Source organism: Balaenoptera physalus (genome assembly GCF_965194825.1).
Source record: "Balaenoptera physalus genome assembly, chromosome: X".
Taxonomy (NCBI): Eukaryota; Metazoa; Chordata; class Mammalia; order Artiodactyla; family Balaenopteridae; genus Balaenoptera; species Balaenoptera physalus.
Genome location: NC_138903.1, coordinates 95,860,282 through 95,887,429, shown reverse-complemented (window position 1 = coordinate 95,887,429; position 27,148 = coordinate 95,860,282). Strand labels below are relative to the sequence as shown.

Sequence of the window (27,148 nt, the reverse complement as noted above, 5' to 3'; positions counted from 1 at the left end):
TGATGAAAACTTTTCTAAAGTCCATCTCACTGAAATTCATAAGCCCCCCTCAGAGCCATGGGGGTTCCTGTCACTGCAAGTCGAGCTTTATAACAAAACACTGAGACACGGAAAAATACAATTAAAGTCAAGGGTTGATTGATAATGTCTTCCAACAGGCAACAAATCCACAACATGTTTCAAGATCAGCCTACAACTGTTTTTAGCCCCATCACATGCTAGAGTTCAAGAAAGGAATTTCCATATTTCTGGGGCCTCAGGATCATTTACAGATAAATCAAAAGTAGAGAAATTTAAAAGTCATTAAAATCAAATCTAAGATATATGTGCATATATTTGTATATGCATAAAATATATCCTCTGGAAGGATAAACAAGAAATTAATAACATTGGGAGCATTCAGGAAAGAGAACTGACCTGTGGGAGGGAGAGACATTTCACTGAATACCATTTTGCACCTTTCGAATTCTGAACCGCTGGAATATATTACCTACTGGAAAAGAAAAAAATGGAATCTAAGGAAACAAGTGTTCAAATATTCCTAAATATACCACACACAAAAACCCACCTTGGTTTGGTGCTAGCTTTCAAACCGCAGTTGCTGGCCTTCCTGGGGGCTTGGTTGAGCATGGAGGTGAAATGCATAGGTTAAGAAGACAAGGAGAGGAAAAGGGGAAGATACCACTGGGACATGAGGTGCATCCACACAGGAGACTGGTTAGCAAAGCCAATTTGACGAATATGTGCTTTCAAATTTAGTATGTTGCTTGCTAGTCCTGAAACGGTTTGGAATTGTATTTGATGCACAGATTAATGTCACCACATGAATAATTCTTTCCAGTTATGACTGTCAAGCAAAATGGAGTCAAATTCAAACACAATTTTTAATTTCCCAAACAAAAATCAACAATTTAAGTCAGTGATTGAATAGCAAACTACAGCCTGTGAGCTAAATCCAGCCCTCTGCCTGTTTTTGTAAATAAAGTTTTATTGGATTACGGCCAGGCTCATGTGCATGCACATTGTCTATGGCTGTCTTGGGGTTTCACCAGCAGAGATGAGTAGCTGTGACAGACACTATGTGGTCTTCAGAGCCTAAAACATTTCCTATCTGACCCTTGACAGAAAAAGTTTGCAGACCCCTGATTTAAGTGATAATGATTTAAGGACAGGGTGACCATCTGACAAAAGTATCAGTAAAGATGGGGACAGTGACCCATCAGATAGTTAAGGTTCTCTCAAACAGGAAGGAGATCAATGTAATGAGATGTAATGTCTTTGACACACTTTTGGGGATCAATTATAATTATTTAAATACATATTCAAATAATTTAACAAGAACTTTTTTTCCCTGATACAATGATTATCACTTTATTATTAGAGCAAGAGAACAGATTGCTTCTTAGTACTTAGCCCAGAGAGGTCAAACCTGAAAGGGTGAAGAAGCACAGGGTAATCATCTCTCATCTGCTGGTGCTGGAAGCAAGGTGGGAGTTGCTGCCTATCTTCCAGACATCCACCTCCTCATTTCAGTAGCTGAAGATTCGCTGTGGCCATGTAAGAAGCTGGGAAGTGCAAGAGACGACTCCTAATCTTTCTGCTCCTAGATTCCATGATTGTTTTAGTTCTTTCTGGGGAAGGGGTATATTGTTCACTTGTTTGTTTTTTTCTGAGAAAAGGTGATTGGCTCAGTCATGATCGCTATCAAGTTTGTATGCTGTTGGCATATCAGGCACTTGCTGACTAGAAAAGTTTTATGTGATGAGTTCATGTTCTTCTGGTGCCAGATGGAAGACAGATGTCCAAGGTGAGTTCCCACTATTCTATATGCTCAGAATCTCGAAATCTTCCTCCAGGTCAAACTCCTCTAGTTGTTCAGTAGAGTCGATGAATTCTATCACAATACAGAAAAGAGGAAGAAAAAAGCTTGACACTTTGGCTCAAGCGGTCAATAAGTTACTCAGTAGTTAAGACCATGCATTTTAAATTGCTTTGCTACAGAAAAGCTTGTGTAGAGGAGACTTATAGGTGGGACCACTGCTGAGTATTAGCAATTCTCTATAAAGAATCAAAACAGGTTTAAGGGCCAAGATGTAGCAGTAGAAAGACCCTGAGCTCATCTCCTCTCATGAGCACACCAAAATCACAACTATCTGCAGAACAACCATTGATGAAAAAGGCTGGAACCTACCAGAAAAGATCTTCTACAACTAAAGTCATAAAGAAGGATCCACAACATGACGGGTAGGAGGGGCAGACTCGCGATATAATCAAATCCCATACCCCCCGGGTGGGCGACCCACAAACTGGAGAATAATTATATCACAGAAATTCTCCCACACGAGTGAGAGTTCTGAGCCCCACATCAGGCTCCCCAGCCTGAGGGTCTGGCACTGGGGGTAGGAGCCCCCAGAGCATTTGGCTTTGAAGGCCAGTGAGGCTTTACTGCAGGAACCCCACAGGACTGGGGGAAATACAGACTACACCCTTAAAGGGCGCACACAAAAATCTCATGTGCACTGGGACCCAGGACAAAAGCAGTGATTTGATAAGAGCCTAGGCCAGACCTACCTGTTAGGCTTGGAGACTCTCCTGGAGAGGCAGGGGGGTGGCTGAAGCTCACCCGGGGGACATACACACTGGTGGCAGACATACTGGGGAACATTCAACTACATGAACACTCCTGGTGGCTGACATGTTGGATCATTAGTGCCAAGACCTGGCCCCACCCGACAGCCTATAGGCTCCAGTGCTGGGACACCTCAGGCCAAACAACCAATGGGGCAGAGACACAGCCCCACCCATCAGCAGACAGGCTGCCTAAAGAAGTCCTGAGCCCATGGCCTCTAGACAAGCCCCTAGACATGGCCCTGCCCATCTGAGGGCCAAGACCCAGCTCCACCCACCAGTGGGCAGGCCCTGGCCCCTCCTACAAGGAAGCCTGGACAAGACTCTAAAGCAGCCTCACCCACCAGGGGGCAGACACCAGAAGCAAGAAAACTACAATCCCACAACACAGGCCAGACCCTATCCTGGGACCAGCTGGCCCCTGACCCTGCCAACTAGCAGGCCACTGCAACCTTAGGGACACCCCAGACCCCATACCCAACTGTATCAGAAACCAGCCCCTCCTTACCAGTGATCTGAAATGAGCTCTGGGATCCGTGGGCCCAGGAGCCACACTCCAGGAAACAGCTCTGCCTGCCAGTAATCCAGCACTAACCCCTGCCAGTAGTTGGGCAACAGCCCCAGAGGCTTCGGGACCCTGACTCTGGCCACCAGTGAGCCAGCACTAGCCCCGGGGCCCCCATGGATTCCACAACCAGCCACCTCGTGACCAGGCCCCACTAAACAGCAACCAGCAGCATCTGCACAAGGCAGGGCCTGGCAACCAACCAGACTAGAAGCCAACTAAGCCTAGCAGACCACCCACATAGTCAGCCTGCCACAACAGAAGGAACCACACAGCCCTCTTAGGGGGAACACCTAGAGCATATAGCTTGGGTGACAAGAGAGGAGCACACTGCTGGAACGCATAGGATGCCTCCTACAGAGGGCCACTTCTCCAAGGTTGAGAAACGTAACTAACCTACCACAGACATAAAAATACAGATAGCAACTTAGACAAAATGAGGCAGCAGAGGAATATGTTCCAGACAAAGGAACAAGATAAAACCACAGAAAAAGAACTAAGTGAAGTGGAGATAGGCAATCTACCCAAGAAAGAGTTCAGAGTAATGGTCGTAAGGATGATAAAAGAACTTGGGAGGAGAATGGATGCACAGAATGAGAAGCTAGTTTTTAACAAAGAGAAAATATAAAGAACAACCAAACAGAGATGGAGACTACAATAACTGAAAAGAAAAATACACTAGAAGGAATCAATAGTAGACCAAATGATACAGAAGAATGCACCAGTGTGCAGGAAGACAGAGTAATGGAAACCACTGCAGCTGAACAGAAAAAAGAGAAAAAGTATGAAAAGAAATGAGGACAGTTTAAGAGATCTCTGGGACAACATCAAGTGCACTAATATTCACATTATAGGGGTCCCAGAAGGAGGAGAGAGAGAGAAAGGGCCTGAGAAAATATTTGAAGAGATAATAGCTAAAAACTTCCTTAACCTGGGAAAGGAAACAGGCACCCAAGTCCAGGAAGCACAGAGAGTCCCATACAGGATGAACGCAAAGAGGAACACACCAAGACACACTGTAATCAAAATTACAAAAATTAAAAATAAAGAGAAAATACTAAAAGCAGCAAGAGAAAAGCAACAAATAATATACAAGGGAACTCCCATAAGGCTATCAACTGATTTTTCAGCAGAAACTCTGCAGGCCAGAAGGGAGTGGCACAGTATATTTAAAGTGATGAAAAGGAAAAACCTACAACCAAGAATACTCTACCCAGCAAGGCTCTCCTTAAGATTTGATGGAGAAATCAAAAGCTTTACAGACAAGCAAAAGCTAAAAGAATTCAGCACCACCAAACCAGCTTTACAATAAATGTTAAAGGAACTTCTCTGGGTGAAAAAGAAAAGGCCACAACCAGAAACAAGAAAATTACAAAATGAAAAAGCTCACCAGTAAAGGCAAATAAAGGTAGTATATCATACACAGACAAAACTAGTAGGGAGGTTAAAAGACAAAACTTGTAAAGTCTCCTGTATCCACAATAAGCAGTTAAAGGATACAGAAAACAATCAGATGTAAAATATGATATCAAAAACTGTAATCGTGAGGGGAGGAGAGTACAAATACAAGGTATTTAAAATGCACTTGAAATTAAGAGATCAGCAACTTAAACAATCACATTTATACATAGACTGTTATACAAAAACCTCATAGTAACTGCAAACCAAAAACCTATAATAGATATACACACAAAAAAGCAAAAGGAATCCAAACATAACACTAAAGGTAGTTATCAAATCACAAGAGAAGAGAACAAAAGAAGAAAAGGGAAAAAAAGACCTACAAAAACAAATCCAAAACAATTAACAAAATGGCAATAAGAACATACATATCTACAATTACCTTAAATGTAAATGGATTAAATGCTCCAACCAAAAGGCATAGACTGGCTGAATGGATACAAAAACAAGACCTGTATATATGCTACCTACAAGAGACTCACTTCAGATCTAGAGACACATACAGACTGAAGGTAAGGGTATAGAAAAAGGTATTCCACGCAAATGGAAATCAGAAGAAAGCCGGAGTAGCAATACTCATATCAGACAAAATAGACTTTAAAATAAAGACTGTTACAGGAGACAAAGAAGGACACCACATAATGATCAAGGGATCAATCCAAGAAGAGGATATAACAATTGTAAATATATATGCACCCAACATAGGAGCACCTCAATATACAAGGTAAATATTAACAGACATAAAAGGAGAAATTGACAGTAGCACAATAATAGTAGGGGACTTTAACACCCCACTCACATCAATGGATGGATCATCCAGACAGAATATCAATAAGGAAACACAGGTCTTAAATAACATATTAGACCAAATGAACTTGATACTTGTAGAGCATTCCATCCAAAAGTGGCAGAATACACATTATTTTCAAGTGCACATGGAACATTCTCCAGGATAGATTACATGCCAGGCCATAAAACAAGCCTTGGTAAATTTAAGAAAATTGAAATTATATCAAGCATCTTTTCCAACCACAACACTATGAGATTAGGAATCAACTACAAAAAAAAAAACTGCAAAAAACACAAACATGTGGAGGCTAAACAATATGCTACTAAACAACCAATGGATCACTGAAGAAATCAGAGATGAAATTAAAAAATACCTAGAGACAAATGAAAATGAAAACATGATGATCCAAAACCTATGGGACGCAGCAAAAGCAGTTCTAAGAGGGAAGTTTATAGCGGTAGAAGCTTACCTCAGGAAACAAGAAAAATCTCAAACAACCTAACCTGACACCTAAAACAGGTTAGAGAAAGAAGAACAAACAAAACCCCAAGTTAGTAGAAGGAAAGAAATCATTAAGATCAGAGCAGAAATGAAATAGAGACTAAAAAAACAATAGAAATGATCAATGAAACTAAGAGCTGGTTCTTTGAAAAACAAAATTGATAAAACTTTAGCCAAACTCATCAAGAAAAAAAGGGAGAGGGCCCAAATCAATAAAATCAGAAGTGAAAAAAGAGAAGCTAAAACCAACACCACAGAAATACGAAGGATCATAAGAAACTACTATGAGCAACTATACGGCAATAAAATGAACAGCCTAGAAGAAATGGAAAAATTCTTAGAAAGGTACTATCTCCCAAGACTGAACCAGGAAGAAATAGAAACTATGAATAGACCAATTACCAGTACTAAATTGAATCAGTAATTTAAAAACTCCCCACAAACAAAAAACCAGGACCAGACAGCATCACAGATGAATTCTACCAAACATTTAGACAAGCGTTAACAGCTATCTTTCTCAAACTATTCCAAAAAAGTGCAGAGGAAGGAACACTTCCAAACTCATTCCATGAGGCCACTATCACCCCGATACCAAAACAGAACAAAGATATCTCAAAAAATAAGAAAATTACAGGTCAATATCACTGATGAACATAGATGCAAAAATCCTCAACAAAATACTAGCCAACTGAGTCCAACAATATATTATAAGGATCATACACCATGATCAAGTGGGATTTATTCCAGGGATGCAAGGATTTTTCAAAATCTGCAAATCAATGTGATACACCACATTAACAAATTGAAGAATAAAAACCATACGATCATCTCAATAGATACAGAAAAAGCTTTTGATTAAAGTCAACATCAATTTATGATAAAAACTCTTCAGAAAGTGGGCATAGAAGAAACATACCTTAACATAATAAAGCCCATATACGACAAACCCACAGCTAAACATCTTACTCAATGGTAAGAAGTTGAAAGCATTCCCTCTAATATCAGGAACAAGACAAGGATGTCCACTCTCGCCACTTTTACTCAACATAGTTTTGGAAATCCAAGCCACAGCAATCAGAGAAGAAAAAGAAATAAAAGGAATCCAAATTGGAAAGAAAGAAGTAAAATGGTCACTGATTGCAGGTGACACGATACTATACATAGAAAATCCTAAAGATGCCACCAGAAAACTACTAAAGCTCATCAATGAATATGGTAAGGTTGCAGGGTACAAGATTAATATACAGAAATCTGTTGCATTTCTATACACTAACAGTGAACTATCAGAAAGAGAAATTAAGGAAACAATCCCACTTACTATCACATCAAAAAGAATAAAATACCTAGGAATCAACCTACCTAAGGAGGCAAAAGATCTGTACTCCAAAAAATATAAGACACTGATGAAAGAAACTGAAGATGACACAAACAGATGGAAAGATATACCATGTTCTTGGATTGGAAGAATTAATATTGTTTAAAAGACCATACTACCCAAGGCAATCTACAGATTCAATGCAATCCCTATCAAATTACCAACGGCATTTTTCACAAAACTAGAACAAACATTTTTACAATTTGTATGGCAACAGAAAAGACTACAAATAGCCAAACCAATTTTGAGAAAGAAAAACAAATCTGGAGGAATCAGGCTCCCTGACTTCAGACTATACTACAAAGCTACAGTCATCGAAACAGCATGGTACTGGCACAAAAACAGATGCATAGATCAATGGAACAGGATAGAAAGCCCAGAAATAAACCCATGCACTTATGATCAATTAATCTACGACAAAGCAGGCAAGAATATACAATGGAGAAAAGACAGTCTCTTCAATAAGTGGTGTTGGGAAAATTGGACAGCTACATGTAAAAGAATGAAATTAGAAATTCTCTAACACCATATCCAAAAATAAACTCAAAATGGATTAAAGACCTAAATGTAAGACCAGATACTATAAAACTCCCAGTGGAAAACACTGGCAGAACACTCTTTGACATAAATTGCAGCAATGTTTTTTTGGATCCGTCTCCTAGAGTAATGGAAACAAAAGCAAAAATAAACAAATGAGCCCTAATTAAACTTGAAAACATTTGCACAGCAAAGGAAATCATAAAAAAAAATGAAAAGACAGCCTACGGACTGGGAGAAAATATTTGCAAATGATGTGACTGACAAGGGATTAATTTTCAAATACACAAACAGCTCATACAGCTCAATAGCAAAAAAAAACAAACAATCCAATCAAAAAATAGGCAGAAGACCTAAATAGACATTTCTCCAAAGAAGACATACAAATGGCCAACAGGCCCATGAAAAGATGCTCAACATCACTAATTATTAGAGAAATGCAAATCAAAACTACAATGATGTATCACCTCACACCAGTTAGAATGGGCATCATCAAAAAGTCTACGAATAATAAATGCTGGAGAGGGTGTGGAGAAAAGGGAACCCTCTTACACTGTTGGTGGGAATGTAAATGGGTACAGCCACTGTGGAGAACAGTATGGAGGCTCCTTAAAAAACTAAAAATAGAGTTACCATATGATCCAGCAATTCCACTCCTGGGCATATATCCCGAAAAGATGAAAACTCTAATTTGAAAAGATACATGTACCCCAATGTTCACGGCAGCACTATTTACAATAGCCAAGACATGGAGGCAACCTAAATGCCCATCTACAGGTGAATGGGTAAAGAAGATGTGAGATACACACACACACACACACACACACACACACACACACACACACACACACACACACACACACAATGGAATATTACTCAGCCATAAAAAATAATGAAATAGTGCCATTTGCAGCAACATGGATGGACCTAGAGATTATCACACTAAGTGAGGTAAGTCAGAGAAAGATAAATACCATATGATATCACTTATACGTGGAATCTAAAAAAATTATACAAATGAACTTATTTACAAAACAGAAACAGACTCACAGACATAGAAAACAAATTTATGGTTACCAGAAGGAAAGGGGGGGAGGGATAAATCAGGAGTTTGGGGTTAACAGATACATACTACTATATATAGAATAGATAAAAAAGGACCTACTGTATAGCACAGGGAACTATATTTAATATCTTATAATAACCTATAATGGAAAAGAAACTGAAAAAGTGTATATATAACTGAATCTCTTACTGTACACCTGAAACTAACACAACATTGTAAATCAACTATACTTCAATTAAAAAAAAAAAGAATCAAACTAACTGGACTTGTTACACAGTCCTATTCAAAGTGATGAAGTTGAGGCTCTGTAAGACCTTCGAGGTACCTTTTGAATTACCCATGGCCTCTGATTTGTCTTCTGAACCAGACCATGAAAAAAAGAAATTCTAGTCATTTTGATTTTGTATGGAACTTTTGCACGGAGCTTATTTTTTTTTACTATCATTCTTTGAAATTGGTAAATATCAGTTCATCAGAAGAAGCACCATTCCTTGATCAGTGCAGCTGAGTAGAAATTTTTTCATTTCCACGGAAAACATGACCCACAATTGCTTCTGTCTCACAAAACGACTGCTATCCATGGGTCTGCTGGCCAGAGAGCTTTTGAACAACAGCTTACCTGCCCCTGTGGTTGTCACTTCTGGCTTGGCTGGAGGAACAAAGGGAGGCCAGTGTGATGGATGTTTCTGAACTAATTCAAACATCCTTAAATTTTCCTTTAGAATTTCCTGAGGAGACACAGAAACAGTTGTAAACACTGCAGAGTCACTACATTTCTGCCCAGTTGGCAGTATATGACTCCAAACCCTAAGAGAGTGGCCTGGTTGTTGAAAGGTGAAAGCAAAGGCTTAGCAAATACACCCATCCTCTACTTGACCCGTCTGAAGACCCAGCTCTCTTCAATTCTAGATACTGTTGGCCAGGAAGGAAGGACACTGGAGGGAGGATCTGACGGAAGGCCAGTACTCACTGCCCATGCTCCATCATGAGGTCTTACGCCAGTTGCATGGGACCAACTCAATTTAGGGGTGAGATGTTCCTGAAGTGTTGGCTCCAAAGAAATGTTGGTTAATCAAGTTAAATCTGCCCCCAAAGAATATTGGTACATTTTGGCATGGTTTCAGTTTCAATCCAAGACATATGATATATGTCCTAATTTAAATAGCATAGTCTTATCAGAAAATTTTCTTTCTAACATTAAACGTGATATACAGTTTTGCGGCATTCTGAAATGTAAGTAATGCCTTTAGAAAATAATTCTCCATTATGTCTCAGCCAATTATTAACCGGGGTTTCAGATTCATCTGGGGACTTTAGTGTTAATTATTTGTTCACCTGTGAAGAAAAATTTTCCCTCCTTACACTTACAAGAGGCTCTGGGATCCCATCTCTCCAACCCCTCTGTTTTGCAGATAAGAGAACACGATGTCTCTTGCCACCCCATCCAGGGCTCCTTAAACTACTCCCTATGATCTCCCCTCATTCTTTCAATAAGCGTTGATCAATATCTTCCACATAATTGGCATGCGTTAGAAGCAAAGGATGAGGGAGGCAGATACAAAAGTTGTGAGCCAGCAAAATGATAAACACCCTTTGACATAAAATGCCAAAAAGAAAGAATAACTTGCTTTCATATTTACACAGATTTCTGCAAACTGTGTTTGCTTTAAGTGGCAGTGTGCCTATATTTTATATAAATAAGACAGTTAATAGAAAGGCAAGCCCCTTAAACCATAATGGAACACATTAAACTGTAAATGGACACAAAACAAATAGAAAAGTAGTTTGGCTTCTTCAACCATCTCAGTGTCACAAACAGAGTAAGGAAGAATTTAGGCTGAGCTATATGAAATTGGCATTTTTAAGTTAAAATGGTAGAATATTAGTTGAATATTTCATTGACTCACGGGCTCAATGAGATGGAACACTCAGTAGTTAAAAATATCGCTCACCTGACACACTAAGCATATTGCAAACCAAAGTTTTTCTTTAGTTTCCCCAAAGTTATGTACAATTCCCCACATCCTAGTTTCTTTCTCTTGCGATAAAGTCATATCAGGCTGGATTTATGTTACTATGAAAAACCGTCTTGAAAAGGAATTATATTGAATAACACTTGTTTTTTAAGACTAAGAAAAACATACATCTTTACCTTCTGAACAAGGCTACACCAGCTATCAAAGTCTTTTTCTTCTTTGCAGAAAAATCCCTTGGGGGAAAGCAAAAGAAGACAACTTAGAACTGGTCAGGGGCACCCAGGCAGGCCCTTTGTATTGCAAGATGGAGCCGTTGGCCCAGAGTTGTGATGTAGGATGTGGGTCACTTCCTTTGGATGTGTCCTCCCAGCAACAAGGAGGAAGACTGTCTGAGCTTATCTCTCTCCTAGATCAGTGCCTCACCTGGACACACACATCTGCTCATTCATCTTCATATTTTCTCTCTCTCTCTGCCTCTTTCTTTTATTCTGTCCCTTTCCCTTTTACCCTGTCCCTTTCCCTTTTACCCTGTCCCTTTCCCTTTTACCTTGTCCCTTTCCCTCCCTGATCCTCTCCCTTCACACTGTGAGATATAGTAACTTGAAAACCAATCTCCAAAGCACAGGGTTAATTCCATTACATTCAGTGCACAAATATACCTACCTATAAAAAGCAATCCATTAAAACCAGCAAACAAAAGCCAAATAGTACTTTTAGCTAGAGGCATCACTTAACAAGGTGGCTTTGACCTTAAGGAAATTATCTTTTAGAATAAAGAGGTGGTGATGGGATGAATTGGGAGATTGGGATTGACATATATACACTAATATGTATAAAATGGATAACTAATGAGAACCCACTGTATAAAAAATCAAATAAAATAAAATTTAAAAATTAAAAAAAAAAAAGTCAGGGACTTCCCTGGCAGTAAAAAAAAGAAAAAAAAAAAAAAGAATAAAGAGAGCCATCAGCCTCCTTTCCCATCCTCAGGACCATCCTACAGCACTAAAAGAACGGTCCAAAACAAGAGGAGGACTCCGTCAGCTCTCCGTCACTGGCCCTCCGACAATCGGGTTAAACTGGTAGAGAGGATGCAGACAGGCCTCAGAACCACTGGCTACTTCCCAGGCAGCTGTCCCTTCCACGTGTGGACGGCAGTCATATTTCCAGCGGGGGAAAGTCTGCAGCTTCCTGGATTGTGTGCCCAGAGGAATGGACATTGTCCACCCCGGAGGTCTTGCCTCCTTATCCCTCCTTCCCTATGTCTCACCTTATTCCCAGTGCCTGGATGGCAATATTTAGAGAGCAAGAAGGAAAAGGGGGAAAGATGGTAACACTGATCATGACTAACATTTCTAGAATGCTTACAACATGCCAGGCACTGTGCTATGTGCCTTACACACAGTGTACTCATACAGCCATGCAAGGAAGGAACTACCGTTTTGCCCGCTGGAGGGATGAGAAGGCCGAAGCTCAGAAAAGTTAAGGGACTCCCCCTAAGTCCATGGCTGGTAAGCGGCTTTGATCCTAACTCGGCTTCAGGGCCCATTCCTTCCCCACTACACCACACGACACTACCTCTCGTGGGGGTGGGGAGCGAACAGTCTTTTGCCGCCCTACCTAGCAACCTGGATAACTTCCAGGGAGCCAAACTGTGATAGGGCAGCGTTGTGTCTCTTGGTCCACCCAACCTTCAGATACCCACCAATGCTACGGAAGGATCCAAGTTCAGGATGTTCATTCGCTGTGGAGGTTGCAGACAATGGAAAGTCTGGTCGTCAACTGTTCCGTTCTCCTCAGTGTCAACAAAGGTCTGGGTTGTGTGAGGGTCCAGGAAAATGAGCTCATCACCTGTTTTGAATGAGACATGCTTAACCTTCGAAGAACCACCGGCCCTGGCCGCACTGCTGTCCTTGGGATGAGGCGCTCTGGTTGTCCTAACCCCTCCCTTGGTGACAATGAGAATGAGATGACAGAAAGCCGGAAGGAGGGTGCACATGCTTGAAGGAAGCCACCCGCACCCAAAGCCAATCATTCAATGCGAAGACTTGCCCTAGCATTTGTATCTCCTCAAAGTCCAAGTCCAAAAGCGGAAAGGCACAGGTTTGGGGAGAGGGGGGAGTGAGCGACCACAGATGACATGGCGGGCTCGGTGAGCAGCAGTAGCCCAGAGGTGGTAGGTGGAATCACCAGGCCATGAGTCCAGGTGCCATCAGGGAGCTTCCTGACCCTTCCAACACTGGAAAGCCTCTTGCTCTAGACCACTGGTTCTTAGACCTATGGTCAAAGAGCACATCTGGGAAGGAAAAAGGCCTTGGCCTCCAAAAGAAATGGGAATGCTGACTCTGCCACAGATGAGATACCAGGGAGCTGACTTCTGGTCTTGATTCGCTATCAAGTTAGTCATTGTTAGCAAGTCAGTAATTCCTGTCAGAAAGCACTGCCTTGGTCACAGTAGTATCAGTACAGATACGCCTTGCTGGGAAAACTCACTTTGAGATTGGTCGACCGTTACAAATCGGAGAAAAACGCTGCTTCATTAAATTGAAAAAGTCTAGCCCAATAATGATCTGGGGGGAGTTTGGGATAATAAAATCTCTACTTTTATCTAACGTTCAAAGGGTTGAGAGTCTCTCTAATGCTCATCAGCAGCATACTGAGTAGGCTGACGTACCTAAGGGGTCACCCCAACCTCGCTGTCCAGGCCTGAGCACCATCTGGGCCTCTGTGTTCTAGACTGGGTTAAACAAGCAGAGAGAGAGATCTGCCTGAGGCAGGAGGATGGGGTGGGAAGGGACACCCCGAAGACGCTCTCTGGAATGGCATCCAGGATTCTTTTGGGTACATCTAAGTGCTTCTGTTGGCCAAGAGTGTTTCTGATGTCTGATGCCAAGTTTAACTTATCTCTGTCGCAGACCTAGGACAAACCACTTCACTCTGTCCTAATTTTCTTGCTTTTAAACTGAGGTCACTGGGTCTGTTCCAGTTACCTCCCAGGGTATTATCAGAATGAGAAGACCTCACCTCTGTGAACTGCTTAAAACACAATACAAACGCAAGGTAGTCATAGATGTACCTTGCTGAGACTCAAAAGGATTTTCCTACAAATACATGTGTAAGAGCATATGGAAATCAATGCCCCCATATGGCTTGCTTTAGGAAAGTCAAGGTACATATTCCCCCAGACCACAAGCGGGTGAGACCAGTGATATCAAAAAAGCGTCAAGGCTCAATAAAGAGCAACAACCAGGTCGTTTAGAGGAAAGCCTACCTAAGACCATAGAAAGGGAAGGGGAGAAGGAAGCTGTGCACGAGAAAATGCGACTCCAAAGCAGGATCAGAACCGAGTGTCCTGCCAGTTTTGAGTTAAGGTGCTGGGAATAATAACAGTGTCCTCTCTGACTCTGGCCCTTTCCCATGGGTGTGTGTGTGTGTGTGTGTGTGTGTGTGTGTAGTGGAGCTTTGTGGGCTGCCCTATTTCTGAGAGTGCTTAAAAGAGATACAGTAAGAGATCAAAAAAGTCCTAGAAATGATATGGGGACTAAATCAAGGTCTCTAACGAGGCCCAAGAAGAAGTGGCAGGCAGGTCCACCATCTGCAGACACTGGGCTCATGCGACAGATCTCCAGGTGGCACCCTCCACCAAAGCGCAGGGGACAAACATTCTAAGCAGAAAAAAATCTCCCAGCCAGTCTCTCACCCTGGCCATAGTCTTGTGCACCAGGAGCTTCTCCCAGCTTCCCACTGTACAAGAGGGCACTCGGGAAGCAATGTGGTGTGGTGGGCAGGGACGGCCAAATTGGGATCGAATCTTGGCTTTGCTACTTTTGAGCTCAGTAACCTTGAGGAAACAACCCCTCTAAGTCTTCCGCTAGGCATAAATGGAAATAATGATCTCTACCTCACAGGGGTGTTGTGCTAACTCTATCAATCAATCAATCTGTCTAAAGCTATACATCTCTATTTAACTATCGATATTAATCTATATCTCTCTATACATGTATATATGTTTTAATATATAATTATATATTACATAATATAAATTATATATTTATATATAATATAGGAAACGATATATTATAACGACAAGTAATATAAATATACATATTTTTATACATGGAGAGAGAGAGAGAAAGAGGGGGAGAGAGGTTGAGAGAGAACCCTCTGCAGAGTCCCTTGTTCAGAAAGTGGCAGTTCTCATCTGCCCCCTCCCTTCAGACATTCTGCCAATCCAGACTCTCCCCACCCGAGCCTAATACAGTAAGGGGGTAAGTCAGAAAATGGGGGTTGAGGGGACTTTGGAGCCTCAAGTGAAGGTTAAACAAAGGATTTTTGGAAATTAACGGGCAAATGGGCACTATGTAAACCTCTGTCTTGGGAACTGAGGATTGCCCACGTCTCTTTCAAAAGTAGTCCAACTCCACCAATGTCTCCCCGACCCAGTGGCCCCAGGAAACAGGAGGGCTATGCCAGCTTGGCGAATTCTCTCTGGGTAACTTGGGATAAAGGAGGCCAGGGTGCCCAGGATTCACTGAGGTCCCTCCAAAATTATTTTCCAGTGTTTTCACCTTTGCCTCAAGCACGGACAATAGGAAATAGATTTTTGATACATTTTCTTTGACAGGAACCCAAAAGCTTAGAAACAGAGAACATCTAAATTTATAACACTCTAAATACTGGGGTTTGTACTTAGAAAAAGAAAAGCCTCCACTTTCCAAATGTTCCATCAAGCTGTAGTTCTTAGGATCGACCAGTAGATGGCAGCATTCGAGAGAGCCCCAGCAGCTGTGGAGAAACCCTACCCTAAAGAGAGAAAGAGCGAGCAGAGGAAAGAGGCGCTGGGGTCAGGCTGGCTCTTTTTGCTGAGCGCTTTCCTGTGAGGTGACAACATGGTGAGCTGGGGGTCAGCCCTATCTTCCATAAAGGGAACTTGAGACTGAAAGACCTGACACTCTTTTCCTGCTGGCACACAGCTAGCCAGTGGGAGACTGGCCACATACAGGGCTGGGTCTGTTTCCACCCGCCCCACCTCCATGAATCTCCGAGGAGGAGATGAGTGGGAAGGTGACCAAGCCCATCTCACTCTCCCCACGCCTGCTTTGGCTCTCCCTTGCTCTCTAAGCTCATAGCTTCCTCGAAGCCCACTCCTGCAAGAGGTGTCCCGTATCCCACTTCCCTCACCGCATCACTCCCTTACTCTGCGGCGCTAAGCAGGTGCCTAGGCCCTTGGTACTCAAAGTGTGGCACCAGCAGCACCGGCACTACCTAGTTAGAAATGCAGGCTCTCAGGCCCCACCCCAGACCCGCTGAACCCACATTATAATGGGCTCTCAAGGTGATTCATGTGCACATTAAAGTTTGAGAAGCACCGGGCTAGCTCCCCTCGTGTGCCAAGGGCCTTAAATGTCTCTGGTCACAGCTAGTGAGTAAGGTGGCCGGGTTTCCAGAGGCATCTACTGAGGCAGGTAATGCCGGGCTGCTCATCAGGATCCACATTAGGAGGTTAGTCGTTTTAAGGCTTAGCCTCCAGTATCAGGAAAGGGATACCTCTGTCTTCACCTCCTCTTATTCCCACCAGAGTCAGGGCTCTGAACAATAAGCTAGCAGCCCAGGCTGCATGAGCCCGGGAAGCCAGAGGACGGCTCCTAGCCCGAACGCCCGAGCCCCAGTAAGAGGGGTATCGGCGAGGCCAGGGGAGTGAAACCTTGCCACCCTGGGAGCCACAGGAAAGAGAGACAGGTGCTGAAGCAATGCTATGACCTTGGGGCCGTCCAGTGGGAAAGCAGCCATGGAACCATCTTATCAAGAGGCAATGAAGCAGAGGCACTGAAGGGGGATCTGCTCTCTGTCAGGCACAGGTAAACGTTACTCTCCAGGCCAGAGACAAGATGAGCTGCCCAGAGGCCACAGCATCTCCAGGCTAGGTGAGGGCCCCCTAAAACTGGAATTGCCTGGTCTCCCGTGCAGACCTTCTGCCCACCCTCCCCTAGCCCATGATGACTTACTTGTGATTCCTCTTTTCTTACCTAAGAATCCTATGAAATAATAGGCGTTATTTGGTTTTCCTCCTAATGCCCCTAAAGACTGTGGCATCTTAAAACACTCCTGGAGGGAAAGAGAACGCAAGATTCTCAGCTCATCTGTGGACTGCTGCTCACGGATCTCCGTGCTCACATGGCGGTGGGATGGGCGGGCAGCAAGCGGCTTGGGGAAAGGTGCGACTTACTTTGAAGGCGTCGACATAGACGGGATTGATTTGGTTTATGCCCAGGCGGAGGGGCACAATGAGCAGCAAGGGTTTCCAGGCTGGAGAGCAGGCAGAGGGGCCCTTACTCTGGGTCGAAGCATTCAGAGACTCAGGGGGACTCTCAGCAGCTGTTTCGGCACTCAAGGGGAGGGTGCGGCACATTTTTTCTAGAAACAGAAGACAAGAGAGCTGGGTAAATAAGGGGCATCCAGCCCTAGGAGATGTGCCAAGGGCAAAACTAAAGGAGACCTCACATGACAGCCACTGCCTGGAAGGCCCTTCCCCCTGCCAGCGGGGCCCGGCTGCCCCACCTCCTACGGGAAGCCCAGGCCACTCCTCCAGCCCTTACTTCTCCTCCTTCTGGCAACTGAACGCTCACTTACCTCTTGTCAGATATTATGGGCTCACTGGGAGAATCTCATTTCGCAACTAGCCTGCAAGGGCCTTGGAAACAGGGACCGTATCTGTGGGTCCCTCTAACCCCGTGGCGGGGAGCACAGGGGGGACCGCCACAGAAGACCTGTCAGTGCTTTAACTGATTACCCGCACTCGGGGAGACCTGCAGGGAAAGGGTCTGGTACCTCACTGAGGGGCAGCAGAGATCCTCTAATTGTTTTCTCCCTTTCAGAAAGCTGAGAGGGAAGAGAAGAAGGGACACAGGGAATGAGTAACCGGAGCCCTGTGCCCCCGTCCTGCTAGATGGGCAGGCCAGAGAGCCGGGGGGCGGGGGAATGCGGGTGTGTGTGCATCTTCTTTCTCTTTTTCTCCCTCGCTTTCTGTCTTTCTCTCCCACCGCGCCCCACACACACATTCTGAATGGTGAGGAAGAACCTCATCACCCAGCCACCCGAGAAGGTAAACTGGCCCGGGACTCACTGATATCTTCAATAACCACGGTGTTATCCATTGAAACATAAACAGCCAAGGAATTCCATTCATCAAATAAAGCAAGTTTTCTGCAAAGCAACATACAATGAAGTCACAATTGGGGAAGATGGACATCTCGGCAGGAAGCAGTACAACCTATGTGTGCCCAGCGTTCCTGACAGTACCGAACACTGAGCCACAGAGAAGTTGGGATTCAGGTCAGGTCTGGCTCCCTTGACTGAGCTCTGGAACGTTCTATGTCCAGGGACCTTGAGAATGCCAGAGGCACTGTTTCCGCACCTCAAAAAGAAGGCCTGCTTTACAAAATGGAAAAGGCTGCCTTGCAAAAGGATGTTACTCCTACTGGGCGAAAGAGAGAGGTTACCAGTGCATCTTCTCCCAAGAGATTTTGTTTTCTTTTCTTAAATAAGAGACATTCTGACTTACTCCTTTTTCCAAAAAAAGAAAACTGTTATTAATATACACACATATATATATATATATATATTTGTTTAGGAGCATACATAATACAAACAATAAGTTCTAGGGAAATCCGGGGGGGGGGGGAGAGAGAGAGAGAGGTGATCTCTTCTGTCCCTTCCCACATGCGGTAAGGATGCTGTCCCAGGAGACTTGGGCCGCAGATGGCTTCAGTGCCGGGCATTGCTGGTCAACAGCTGAAGACAGAGCATGCTGAAGTGCATGACTTCAGAGGAGATTAGAAAGAAAACCCCTTTAAAAGAGAGATTATCTGATGTCTGAGTAAAGTACCTTGTCTATTTCTCCCTTATTTCCTTCTCCTCTTGCCAGTTTGAAGAAGACATGTTTACCCTGGCTACTCTGGAATTCTGCAGTAAAGCCCAGTCTCAATGGCCGACAAAACAAAACAAAACAAAACAAAAGACACATTCTCTCCCAAACCAAAGTAACTCCCAAGAAGAGGTTAATTACCATTATATTTTAATTTCATTTAATGTAGTATCTTTCCCCCAAAATAATAATGACGACATCATCATCATCTACTGTTGTTAAAAACAGTCACGATGACTCAGAACCCACTTAAATTCTTTAAAAATGTATGTTTCCATTTGCTTGTTGTTGGGAAGCTCAAAATTTAGAAGAAAGAAGCAAATTCTGAAGGATGTCATTTATAAACCAACCATATCAAGCTAGGTTTTGGGCTCGGCACAGCCCTTCTAATCTTCTACACTTTCTGCCCTGGGTTCCTACAGTGGTTCCCGAAATACCACCAGATCCTCACTCAGCAGATCAACGCTGCCCCCAAAACCACTACGGACCAAGGTAAGAAAGTGGTCTCAGAGAGGCTGCTGCCCTGTTAGCAAAGAGTAATGCAAAGATACAGGTTTCACTTGGGTCCCCAGGAAGTCCAGACTACTCCCCTCAAAAGCACATTTACAAAGCATTCCAGTTCATTGAACGTTGGCTAATAATTGAAACAGTGCCCCATCTGTATTTTGCATGGAGCAGGTCCCATCATCACACGCCAGAGAGCCCAGGAATTGAAGTAGCTACCAAAGGAGGCTAGACAGTTTCAATTTTCTGATGCCTAAATCCAGCCCCAGATTCTATCTGCCATTTTCATTCATTCATTCATCAAGTATTTACTGAGCACTTACATGTGCCAGGCAGTTTCATGTGCTAATATTACAGGAGTGAACGAGGCAAATACAATCTCTGCCCTCATGGAGTTCCCATTTGGTGATAGGTTGTCAGAAAGGAGAGTGACAATAGGTGAGACGGCCTGCAGGTGTTAGGTGCTGATGCCACTCACCCCATTCATTTCCAAAGCACTGGTCCTGGCCTCTCCATGTCGCCTCTTGCTGTGGGAGGTGAATTCTGAGACTTAACAGGACAATTGCGAAAGTACCATGCTGGGGTACCTTGAGTCTCCTAAGAGATGACAAACTGATTCTAAGGCTCCCTTGGGGTTTGTCTCCTCCAATAGGTGGTGAGGTCCTTGAAGCAAGAACTACACCTAGTTTATTTCTGTGCACTCAGTACTTAGGGCAACAGAGGCACCCAGTAAATGTTGAATGAATCAGTGAAGAATTTTTTTTTTTATACCATACAGGGTGGGAGTCTGTGTCTTGCCTAGGCTGGCTCAGGCTTCCCTGCTTAGTGCAAACCCTTTGGCTTCAAAGTGACCTCAGGCTGATGGCTGAGCACGTGAGCACCAATCTACAAGTGGGATACGGAATGAGTCCTGAGGGGCCTCCCCATAGACTGGTACCAATGACTATAACTGTGATTTACCAAGACAGTTGCCCACACACATTACACATTTCAAAGAACTATCTGAGCAAAATGGTACAGATGTTTGGTGGCTTAGTGGGATGGCAGGAACAGCTGGGTTGATGGGATGTTGAGTTGGTGGAGGGAGGCATAGGAGATGGTAGAATAAGGCGCATGCCAGACTCTTTTACTTACTTTAACACCTGTGCAACTGTATTTGGTCCAAACCATTCGCCAATTGATTTCCCTTCTCCTACACCCATCTGTGCTGTTTTTATGTGGAAAAATAATAAACAGGTTAGCAAACCACAAACTCCTAATTTTTTGCATAAATAAGTAGATGGGACGACTTAGTAGAGCCACATACAAAGCAGGGGACAAGAAAAGCAAGTACGGGCAATGTAAGCTGAATTTCACATACAGTTCTCCTTTCCTCTTAATTGAACTACAGAACAGAGAGACAGCCTTTAAACTACTCATGTGACCTTACCCATTTGATGGATAGAGTAGCAACAGTCTTTTCTATCTAGGAAGCACTGTAGGATTCGTTGGTATTCTTTGGGTTGTTCTTTCTGTTTCTCCCAGTTCCAGTCTTTTTAGGAAAAAGAAAAAATGAGTTAAAATCATTTTTATAACCGTTTGTTATCTCTGCACTCTTACTGTGACTACGAGGTTAGAAGGAAAACAAAGGAGTTACATGTAGAAGGTGGGAGCGATCAGGTCAGAACATTCCTAAGTATCTTTAATGTTGATGACCAAGACATCTGGAAACTGATTTCTTTCAAAGGCTCAGTGGGTATAAAGTAAAAGCAAAACAAGAAGTTGACCAAGGAATTGACTTAGCCCACGAGCTTGAGTTGGATAAATATTACATGAAGACAGTGTCACAAGGCCTTTCTGGTCAGCTACTCAGTGAACAGGAGGTCACCACAAAACCTGGCAGTATATCCGTGTCTCACCCAGACGCTGTTATGTCTCATGTCCACACAGACAGCAACGGCTTTGGTCCGTATATTTTGGCAGCATTGCCAACAGAGTCTCATGGGGGGAAGTGCTCTTCTGACACACACCTATTCCCACGGGAATATACACAATTTGCAACTAAGGAAGCTTTTTTTAAAAATGCATGCTGCCATTTTTACACAACCTTTTAAAAAGGCCACAGTGAGTTTTGGAAAAACAAACACCTTTGTTATCAGGTGTTCCAGGTTTCCTTATGACCAAAATTAAAATAATTACATCTGTGGGGATCCCGTCTGTGCCTCAGGCACAGCCCCCCCAAATCCTACAGGGCCTGCTTATCGCTTACTGAGGACAACGGCAAAAACTCTCGTCGTCACTGCTGTGGACAGGACACACTATTCCCCTTCCCTCAGCTCTAGGAACTCTGTCTAATGGGACAGATTTCTGAGACTTAGTTTGCTTCCAAGACAGAAATTTCTCTCCTGAGGTTTTAGAGAGCATTTGAATTCACAACTGAAATCTACTTGAAGCCAAAGGCCACTATCTCCAGAGTCTTTAGTTCTCTTTGCTTCTAGTATTTCCGAAACCAAAGTTTTAAACTTCGTATCCAGCAGTCTTCAAAGGGTGAACAGCACCCAACTGTTTTTCATCAGCTACCAAACTGTCCAAGTCTGGGGGAAATCCTGATTAGCCGGCTGCTAAGTACCACTAAATATTTACTGATGATGGTGATAAGTGAACACCCCACCTCAACTGTAAAATAACCGAAGAGGAAACACTCCAAAATACTTCTTTATAAAATTACATCTTCTCATTCGTCTTAGCTACAAGATCTATTTCCACACTCTTCCTGCTACTTGCTTTTATATTAAGACAATTGAGATTGCTGACTGTGGGGTTTTCTCCCCCCAGTTTGCTTTCCACAAAATTCACTTCCAGAAGAATCATCTTGAAGTGTTTCATAAATGAGAAAGTTACACAGGAAGAACAATCTGCTCCAAGAAGTATGTGTACAGTAGAGAAATCACTGGACAAGGAGTCAGAAGACCTGCATTCTATTCCCAAATCGATGCCTTCTTGCTGTTTGACCCAGGGCAAGTCACCTTACTTCCTGAGCCTCAGTTTCCTCATCTGTAAAACAGAAATTATGATACTACCCAGGGAACACAGGCACAGAACATGCTAAACCCTGAAAAGAAGGCACGAAGCCCTAAACCCTCCCCAGCCCCTTCCCCAGTCTTCTCTGGGAACCGCAGGAGGATGTGTGAGGTTGCGTAGTCCCGGACAGGGAGCGACGTTTCTGTACCTCTGAATCTCAAGGAGGAACAGCCGATGAGTTCGGCAGCCCAATCTCATCCAAGGTGTTCTTTCACTCCCTCATCCCCAAGGCAAACCAGACTTTCACCCAAGTGCCTGAACTGGCATCTACCCAAGGTCAGCCTACAGATGCCGACAGGGAAGCACACGCATGTCTTAAGAAAGCAAGACTCGAGAGTTCCAACAGTGATTACTGGAAGGTTCTTAATGAAGCAGCCTCCTAAGGAAGCTAATTTAAGGATTTCTTCATCATCGAATGGACATCATCAGTGAACCCAAACCAAAATAGCTCCCTCATTAGGCACTTCCTTTAGGTCACTGACATCCTTCACTAGGCAGATATTTTAAATGAGGTCAAAAAACAGACTTACCACCACACCCTTCTTCCTGCTCCCTTTGTTATCTGACCTGTTTAAGGACTCACGCGAACAATAGTGAAGATGGAAACTCTAAATGATACACCTGCCTCAACGTTCATCTGTCCCAGGAAAATAAGTCTCCGGCTTGGTGAGTCACAAGGAAATGCCGGCTGTTTCCTTCTCACGAGAGGTTTTGCCAACTTGTCAGCCCCACTACTTGGACTGGCAGAGAGCACTTCAGGACCTGCAGCTCTGTCCCCTCGGCACCAGTGCTAAACTACCAGCAGCGAGTGCGACTGCAGAGGTCTCCGAGGCAGTTTCCAGAACAAATTTAACTCACCCCTGCCCAAGTGTCTGCAGATAAGGGCTTGAGCCAGCATCATCTGTCCACAGCGTAGCATACATCCCCAGCCGGCGTCTGACGAAGGGCCCGTTCCCCCTGTTGGCAAAATGGATGGGAATGAATATGAGTTCCTTGAACTGCCCTTTCCCAAAACATCAGCATATTTGGGAATCATACAAGACAGACAGGCACACATACTCGGAATAGAGAGGCAAGAGATATAGCCAGACATCAAACAGGGTTTGTTACAGGGTGGAACTTGCAACGATAATGCTGAGTTAACCAAAACAGGTTCTATGGCCAAAGGAAAACAAACAAATGAACAAAACCTGCCCCTTATGTTTTCTGCCTAGAGACATCCAGGTATGCGTGCAGTTTTGGTACATGACTACCATGTATGACTACCAACACTTAGTCCATGCCGTGTCGTCATCTGCTTGACCGAACCTGACTTTTCACAACTCACTTCTCGGGGAGGGCAATCTTACCTTAGGTTAAGGAGTAAATGCTACCAAACTTGATTATCAAAATGGTCAAGGAAATATGGAAGGCTCTTGACTGTTCTAAATATACATTATGAAGGTCTGAACAGTAAGAAGGAGAATGTAAAATAGAGGAAAGAGTCCTAGATTAGGCATCAGAAGACCAGTCTCTAGTTACCTAATCCAAGTCTCATCTGTAGACTGGGGATAATAGCACATGCCTTGCCTACTGTTAGTGGATATTGTAAGAATTGAAAGAGAGAGTATAAAAGTGTTCTACAACCCACTCAGGATGACGTAAATATTTGGTGTTATGAGTATGGTCATAATTAAAAATACCACTAATAAATTAGAAATGTACTACCTTTTTAAAAGGCACAAAGCCAGTTAATAAGACAACGGGTTCCATTTTAAGAACACTTGCTGTAACAAAAATCCCATAAATGTGGCCAGGGTGAGCTCAATATCCTTTTTCAAGGTACCAGTGAAATGAGATAACTTGGATGGCGGAGGAGACATTCTGCTTTCATTGCTTCATTTCCCAACATGGAAGTGGAAAAGTATGCTATAAGCATGGTCTCACAAGACTAACTGTAAAGGGGGTCATCAACCACGTAAGACAAGTGGGCCAAGGTGGCCGCTCCTTTCCTTTTGTTGTGGGGACTGAAGGAGAGTTGCTACAGCAAGATGGGGAAGGTTGAGCCAATTTGTGAGCTGGAAGGGGAGTCCTTTGGCTCTTGCTAATGGTGGGATTATGGGCCAGATTAGTATGGAAAAGATGCAAGGAAGCCCACATAAAAAAAAGATCATCTCTTCCAAAACACTGTCAGAATTGAACTGCAAATGTTTTCAAATCTTGCAAAGATCTCTTCACCCAGAAAAAAAGTTTAACAGTTTAGAATCACTGGGTACTAAAGATTGTTCTTTTGTGTATTTTGCTCAGGTACTTCCTGTGGAGAGCAAAAAAAAAAAAAAACTGTCTGTGTGAACTTCACTCTTGGCACTTATCAGAAAGGTTGATTTCACTCCAGTTACTAGGTCCAGTCCTGGACCAAAATCAGTCAGACAGGTTTCCTCTTAGGAGAATAGCTCCCACCATTTGAGTTTGGTGATCCTTTCCTACAGTACCACGAGACTAGGAAGAGGTCACCCTACTTGCAAACATTTCACAAATTTTCTCTGGAGGGATCCTATTCACTTAGCTCATTGAACTGTCCTTTTTTCTAGACAGCGGCTGGTACTCTTAACTGACTAGAATTAGTTCCAAGCAAGTCCATTATAATTCATCTCCCAGTGGCAAGATGTTTTCATCTCACAGGGAAAAAAAAAAGCAAAGGAATTATTTTCTTTCCTTCAAGGTACAGCCATCTTTAATAATCAAATAGCTCCACAAAGCAGTGGATTATAATTTAATAGATACTGTCCAAATTAAAAGTTTGACTTTTTCCTTGCTCTTAGAATTAAAACAAGTAACACTTCTAAGTGCTTGAACACCTGGAGGTGGGTGGGCTCAAAAGTATACTGGCATTACACATTAACACCATGGAACCATACATGATGAGGCATGTCGGCAATGAAATTTCTGGATGAAGCATAAGACTTAACTACTCCCCCAAATTAAATTCTCCGCCATAGTGAGCTGTTAGTTCTGAGGTTTCCATGATGTCACTGATAACCTCAGGAAAGCTATCTACAAAGAAGAAAGCACAGTATAATAAATGATATACCTACCAATTGGTGAAAATTTCCTTCTGTATGTAAACCATAGACGAGCGCTTATATCAGACAACAGCTTAGATTTTTCTGTAATTAAATGTGAAATTAAAATTAAATCATCGTATCCCATCTGAAGATATCTGCCTTTGATTTCTGAGCCAGCAGCAAACTCAATTTCAAATAACCAGTCAATTCCATTGTTATGAGGCTAAGGGAAATTCATAGGAAACCCAATCTCATTTTAGCCAAATAATTTCAGCATTTCCTCCCACCTATGTTTTGACCAGAGCTACTGGCTAGTACGATGATGCTGAGTGGTTCCTGCCTCCTTCTCACTGAGAGCCAAAGCCCCAACAGGTACTTAACACTGGGGTCACATGGCCAAAAGACAAGGACTTGGAAAAGCGAGGATCCTGGATAACCTGCTAACAAGGCAATCAGCCCCTGCCTGAATGATGATGGTTGGTTGGATCTCTTATCAGCATCCACTGTCTGTTATCTAAAAATAGGGATGGGTCGTGTGTGTGTGTGTGTGTGTGTGTATGTGGGGGGGTACACACAAATGTTTAACTAAGAAAGAGATGTCCCTGCTAAGCAAATTAAGTGTATAAGAAATTTATCAATACTACCTACTGCAACTGGCATTTGTAATCTAAATGGATGTATAACATCACAAATGCTTTTGTATATTTTTTTTTCCAAAGCATGCTTTCTTGTATTTTATGGCATAAATTTCCTTCGATGGCCACAAATCTGGCATCCACATGTCATCTGTACTTAGATGTGGTTCTGTCTTTCTTAGTCTTCTCTTTCCCCCTTCTCAACAACACATCTATATTTGTATTCTATAGAGAACTTATAGCCATTGCACTTTAAAAGAAGAAAAGGAAGTTCAATTTTAGCCAATAGTCTCTATTTTTTCTCCTGCCTTTCCTTTGAACAAATCAGAAAGTTGAGCTGTCTGGATTTTCCTTCCCCTTCATGTTGCCGGTGCCTAGCACATTATGGGAAGCAGACGTAAAATGGTTAAGAGTAAGACTTCTGGAGCCATATTCTGCCTGGGTTTGAACCCTGACTCTACTACTTACCAACTGTGTGGGCTTGTCACTTAACCTCTCTAAGCTTCAGTTTCCTCATCTGTAAAATGGGGAGAATGATCGTACCTACTTCATAGACTTATGAGTATTCAACAAGATAATACTACATAGAAAGTAGTAGCTTACATGGTACAGTATGCACTAAGCCTGAGGTAAATGTTAGCTGTTATTATATTCCCTCCTATCAAATGCTCACGCCACTCACTCCTTCCTCTGATATTCTCTACGTCTTCCAGCTTGCCTATATGCTAGAAAGTCTGGGGAAAAGTTGTATAGGCATTTTAACAATAATTTCACCTTGAAAGGCCTTTTCCAGCCTAACGTTTGAAAATGGGCATATCTGAGGACATGGAAGCAACCTAAGTGTCCATCGACAGATGAAATGGATAAAGAAGATGTGGCACATATATACAATGGAATATTACTCAGCCATAAAAAGAAACGAAATTGAGTTATCTGTAGCAAGGTGGATGGACCTAGAGACTGTCATACAGAGTGAAGTAACTCAGAAGGAGAAAAACAAATACCATATGCTAACACATATATATGGAATCTAAAAAAAAAAAATGGTTCTGAAGAACCTAGGGGCAGGACAGGAATAAAGA

At 42.9% G+C, this 27,148-nt stretch overlaps 1 protein-coding gene across 4 annotated transcripts in view; it reads right to left on the bottom strand.

The window, feature by feature from the left end:
• Positions 1 to 121: 121 nt before the first annotated feature.
• Positions 122 to 27,148, bottom strand: part of ATG4A (autophagy related 4A cysteine peptidase) — a 74,708-nt gene continuing 47,681 nt past the window's right edge. For 2 of the 4 annotated variants that reach the window (XM_082447679.1, XM_082447682.1), the window contains exons 3-13: positions 25,462 to 25,533; positions 23,246 to 23,344; positions 20,757 to 20,858; positions 20,462 to 20,534; positions 18,023 to 18,102; positions 17,126 to 17,313; positions 16,926 to 17,004; positions 12,605 to 12,750; positions 11,076 to 11,132; positions 9,543 to 9,651; positions 122 to 1,894 (exon numbers count right to left, since the gene is read on the bottom strand). In XM_082447679.1, the coding sequence (XP_082303805.1) occupies positions 1,824 to 1,894; positions 9,543 to 9,651; positions 11,076 to 11,132; positions 12,605 to 12,750; positions 16,926 to 17,004; positions 17,126 to 17,313; positions 18,023 to 18,102; positions 20,462 to 20,534; positions 20,757 to 20,858; positions 23,246 to 23,344; positions 25,462 to 25,533 (1,076 nt within the window). In that variant the 3' untranslated portion in view covers positions 122 to 1,823. The remainder of the gene's footprint in view (positions 1,895 to 9,542; positions 9,652 to 11,075; positions 11,133 to 12,604; positions 12,751 to 16,925; positions 17,005 to 17,125; positions 17,314 to 18,022; positions 18,103 to 20,461; positions 20,535 to 20,756; positions 20,859 to 23,245; positions 23,345 to 25,461; positions 25,534 to 27,148) is intronic. The other 2 variants (XM_082447680.1, XM_082447681.1) reach the window with 2 other exon arrangements.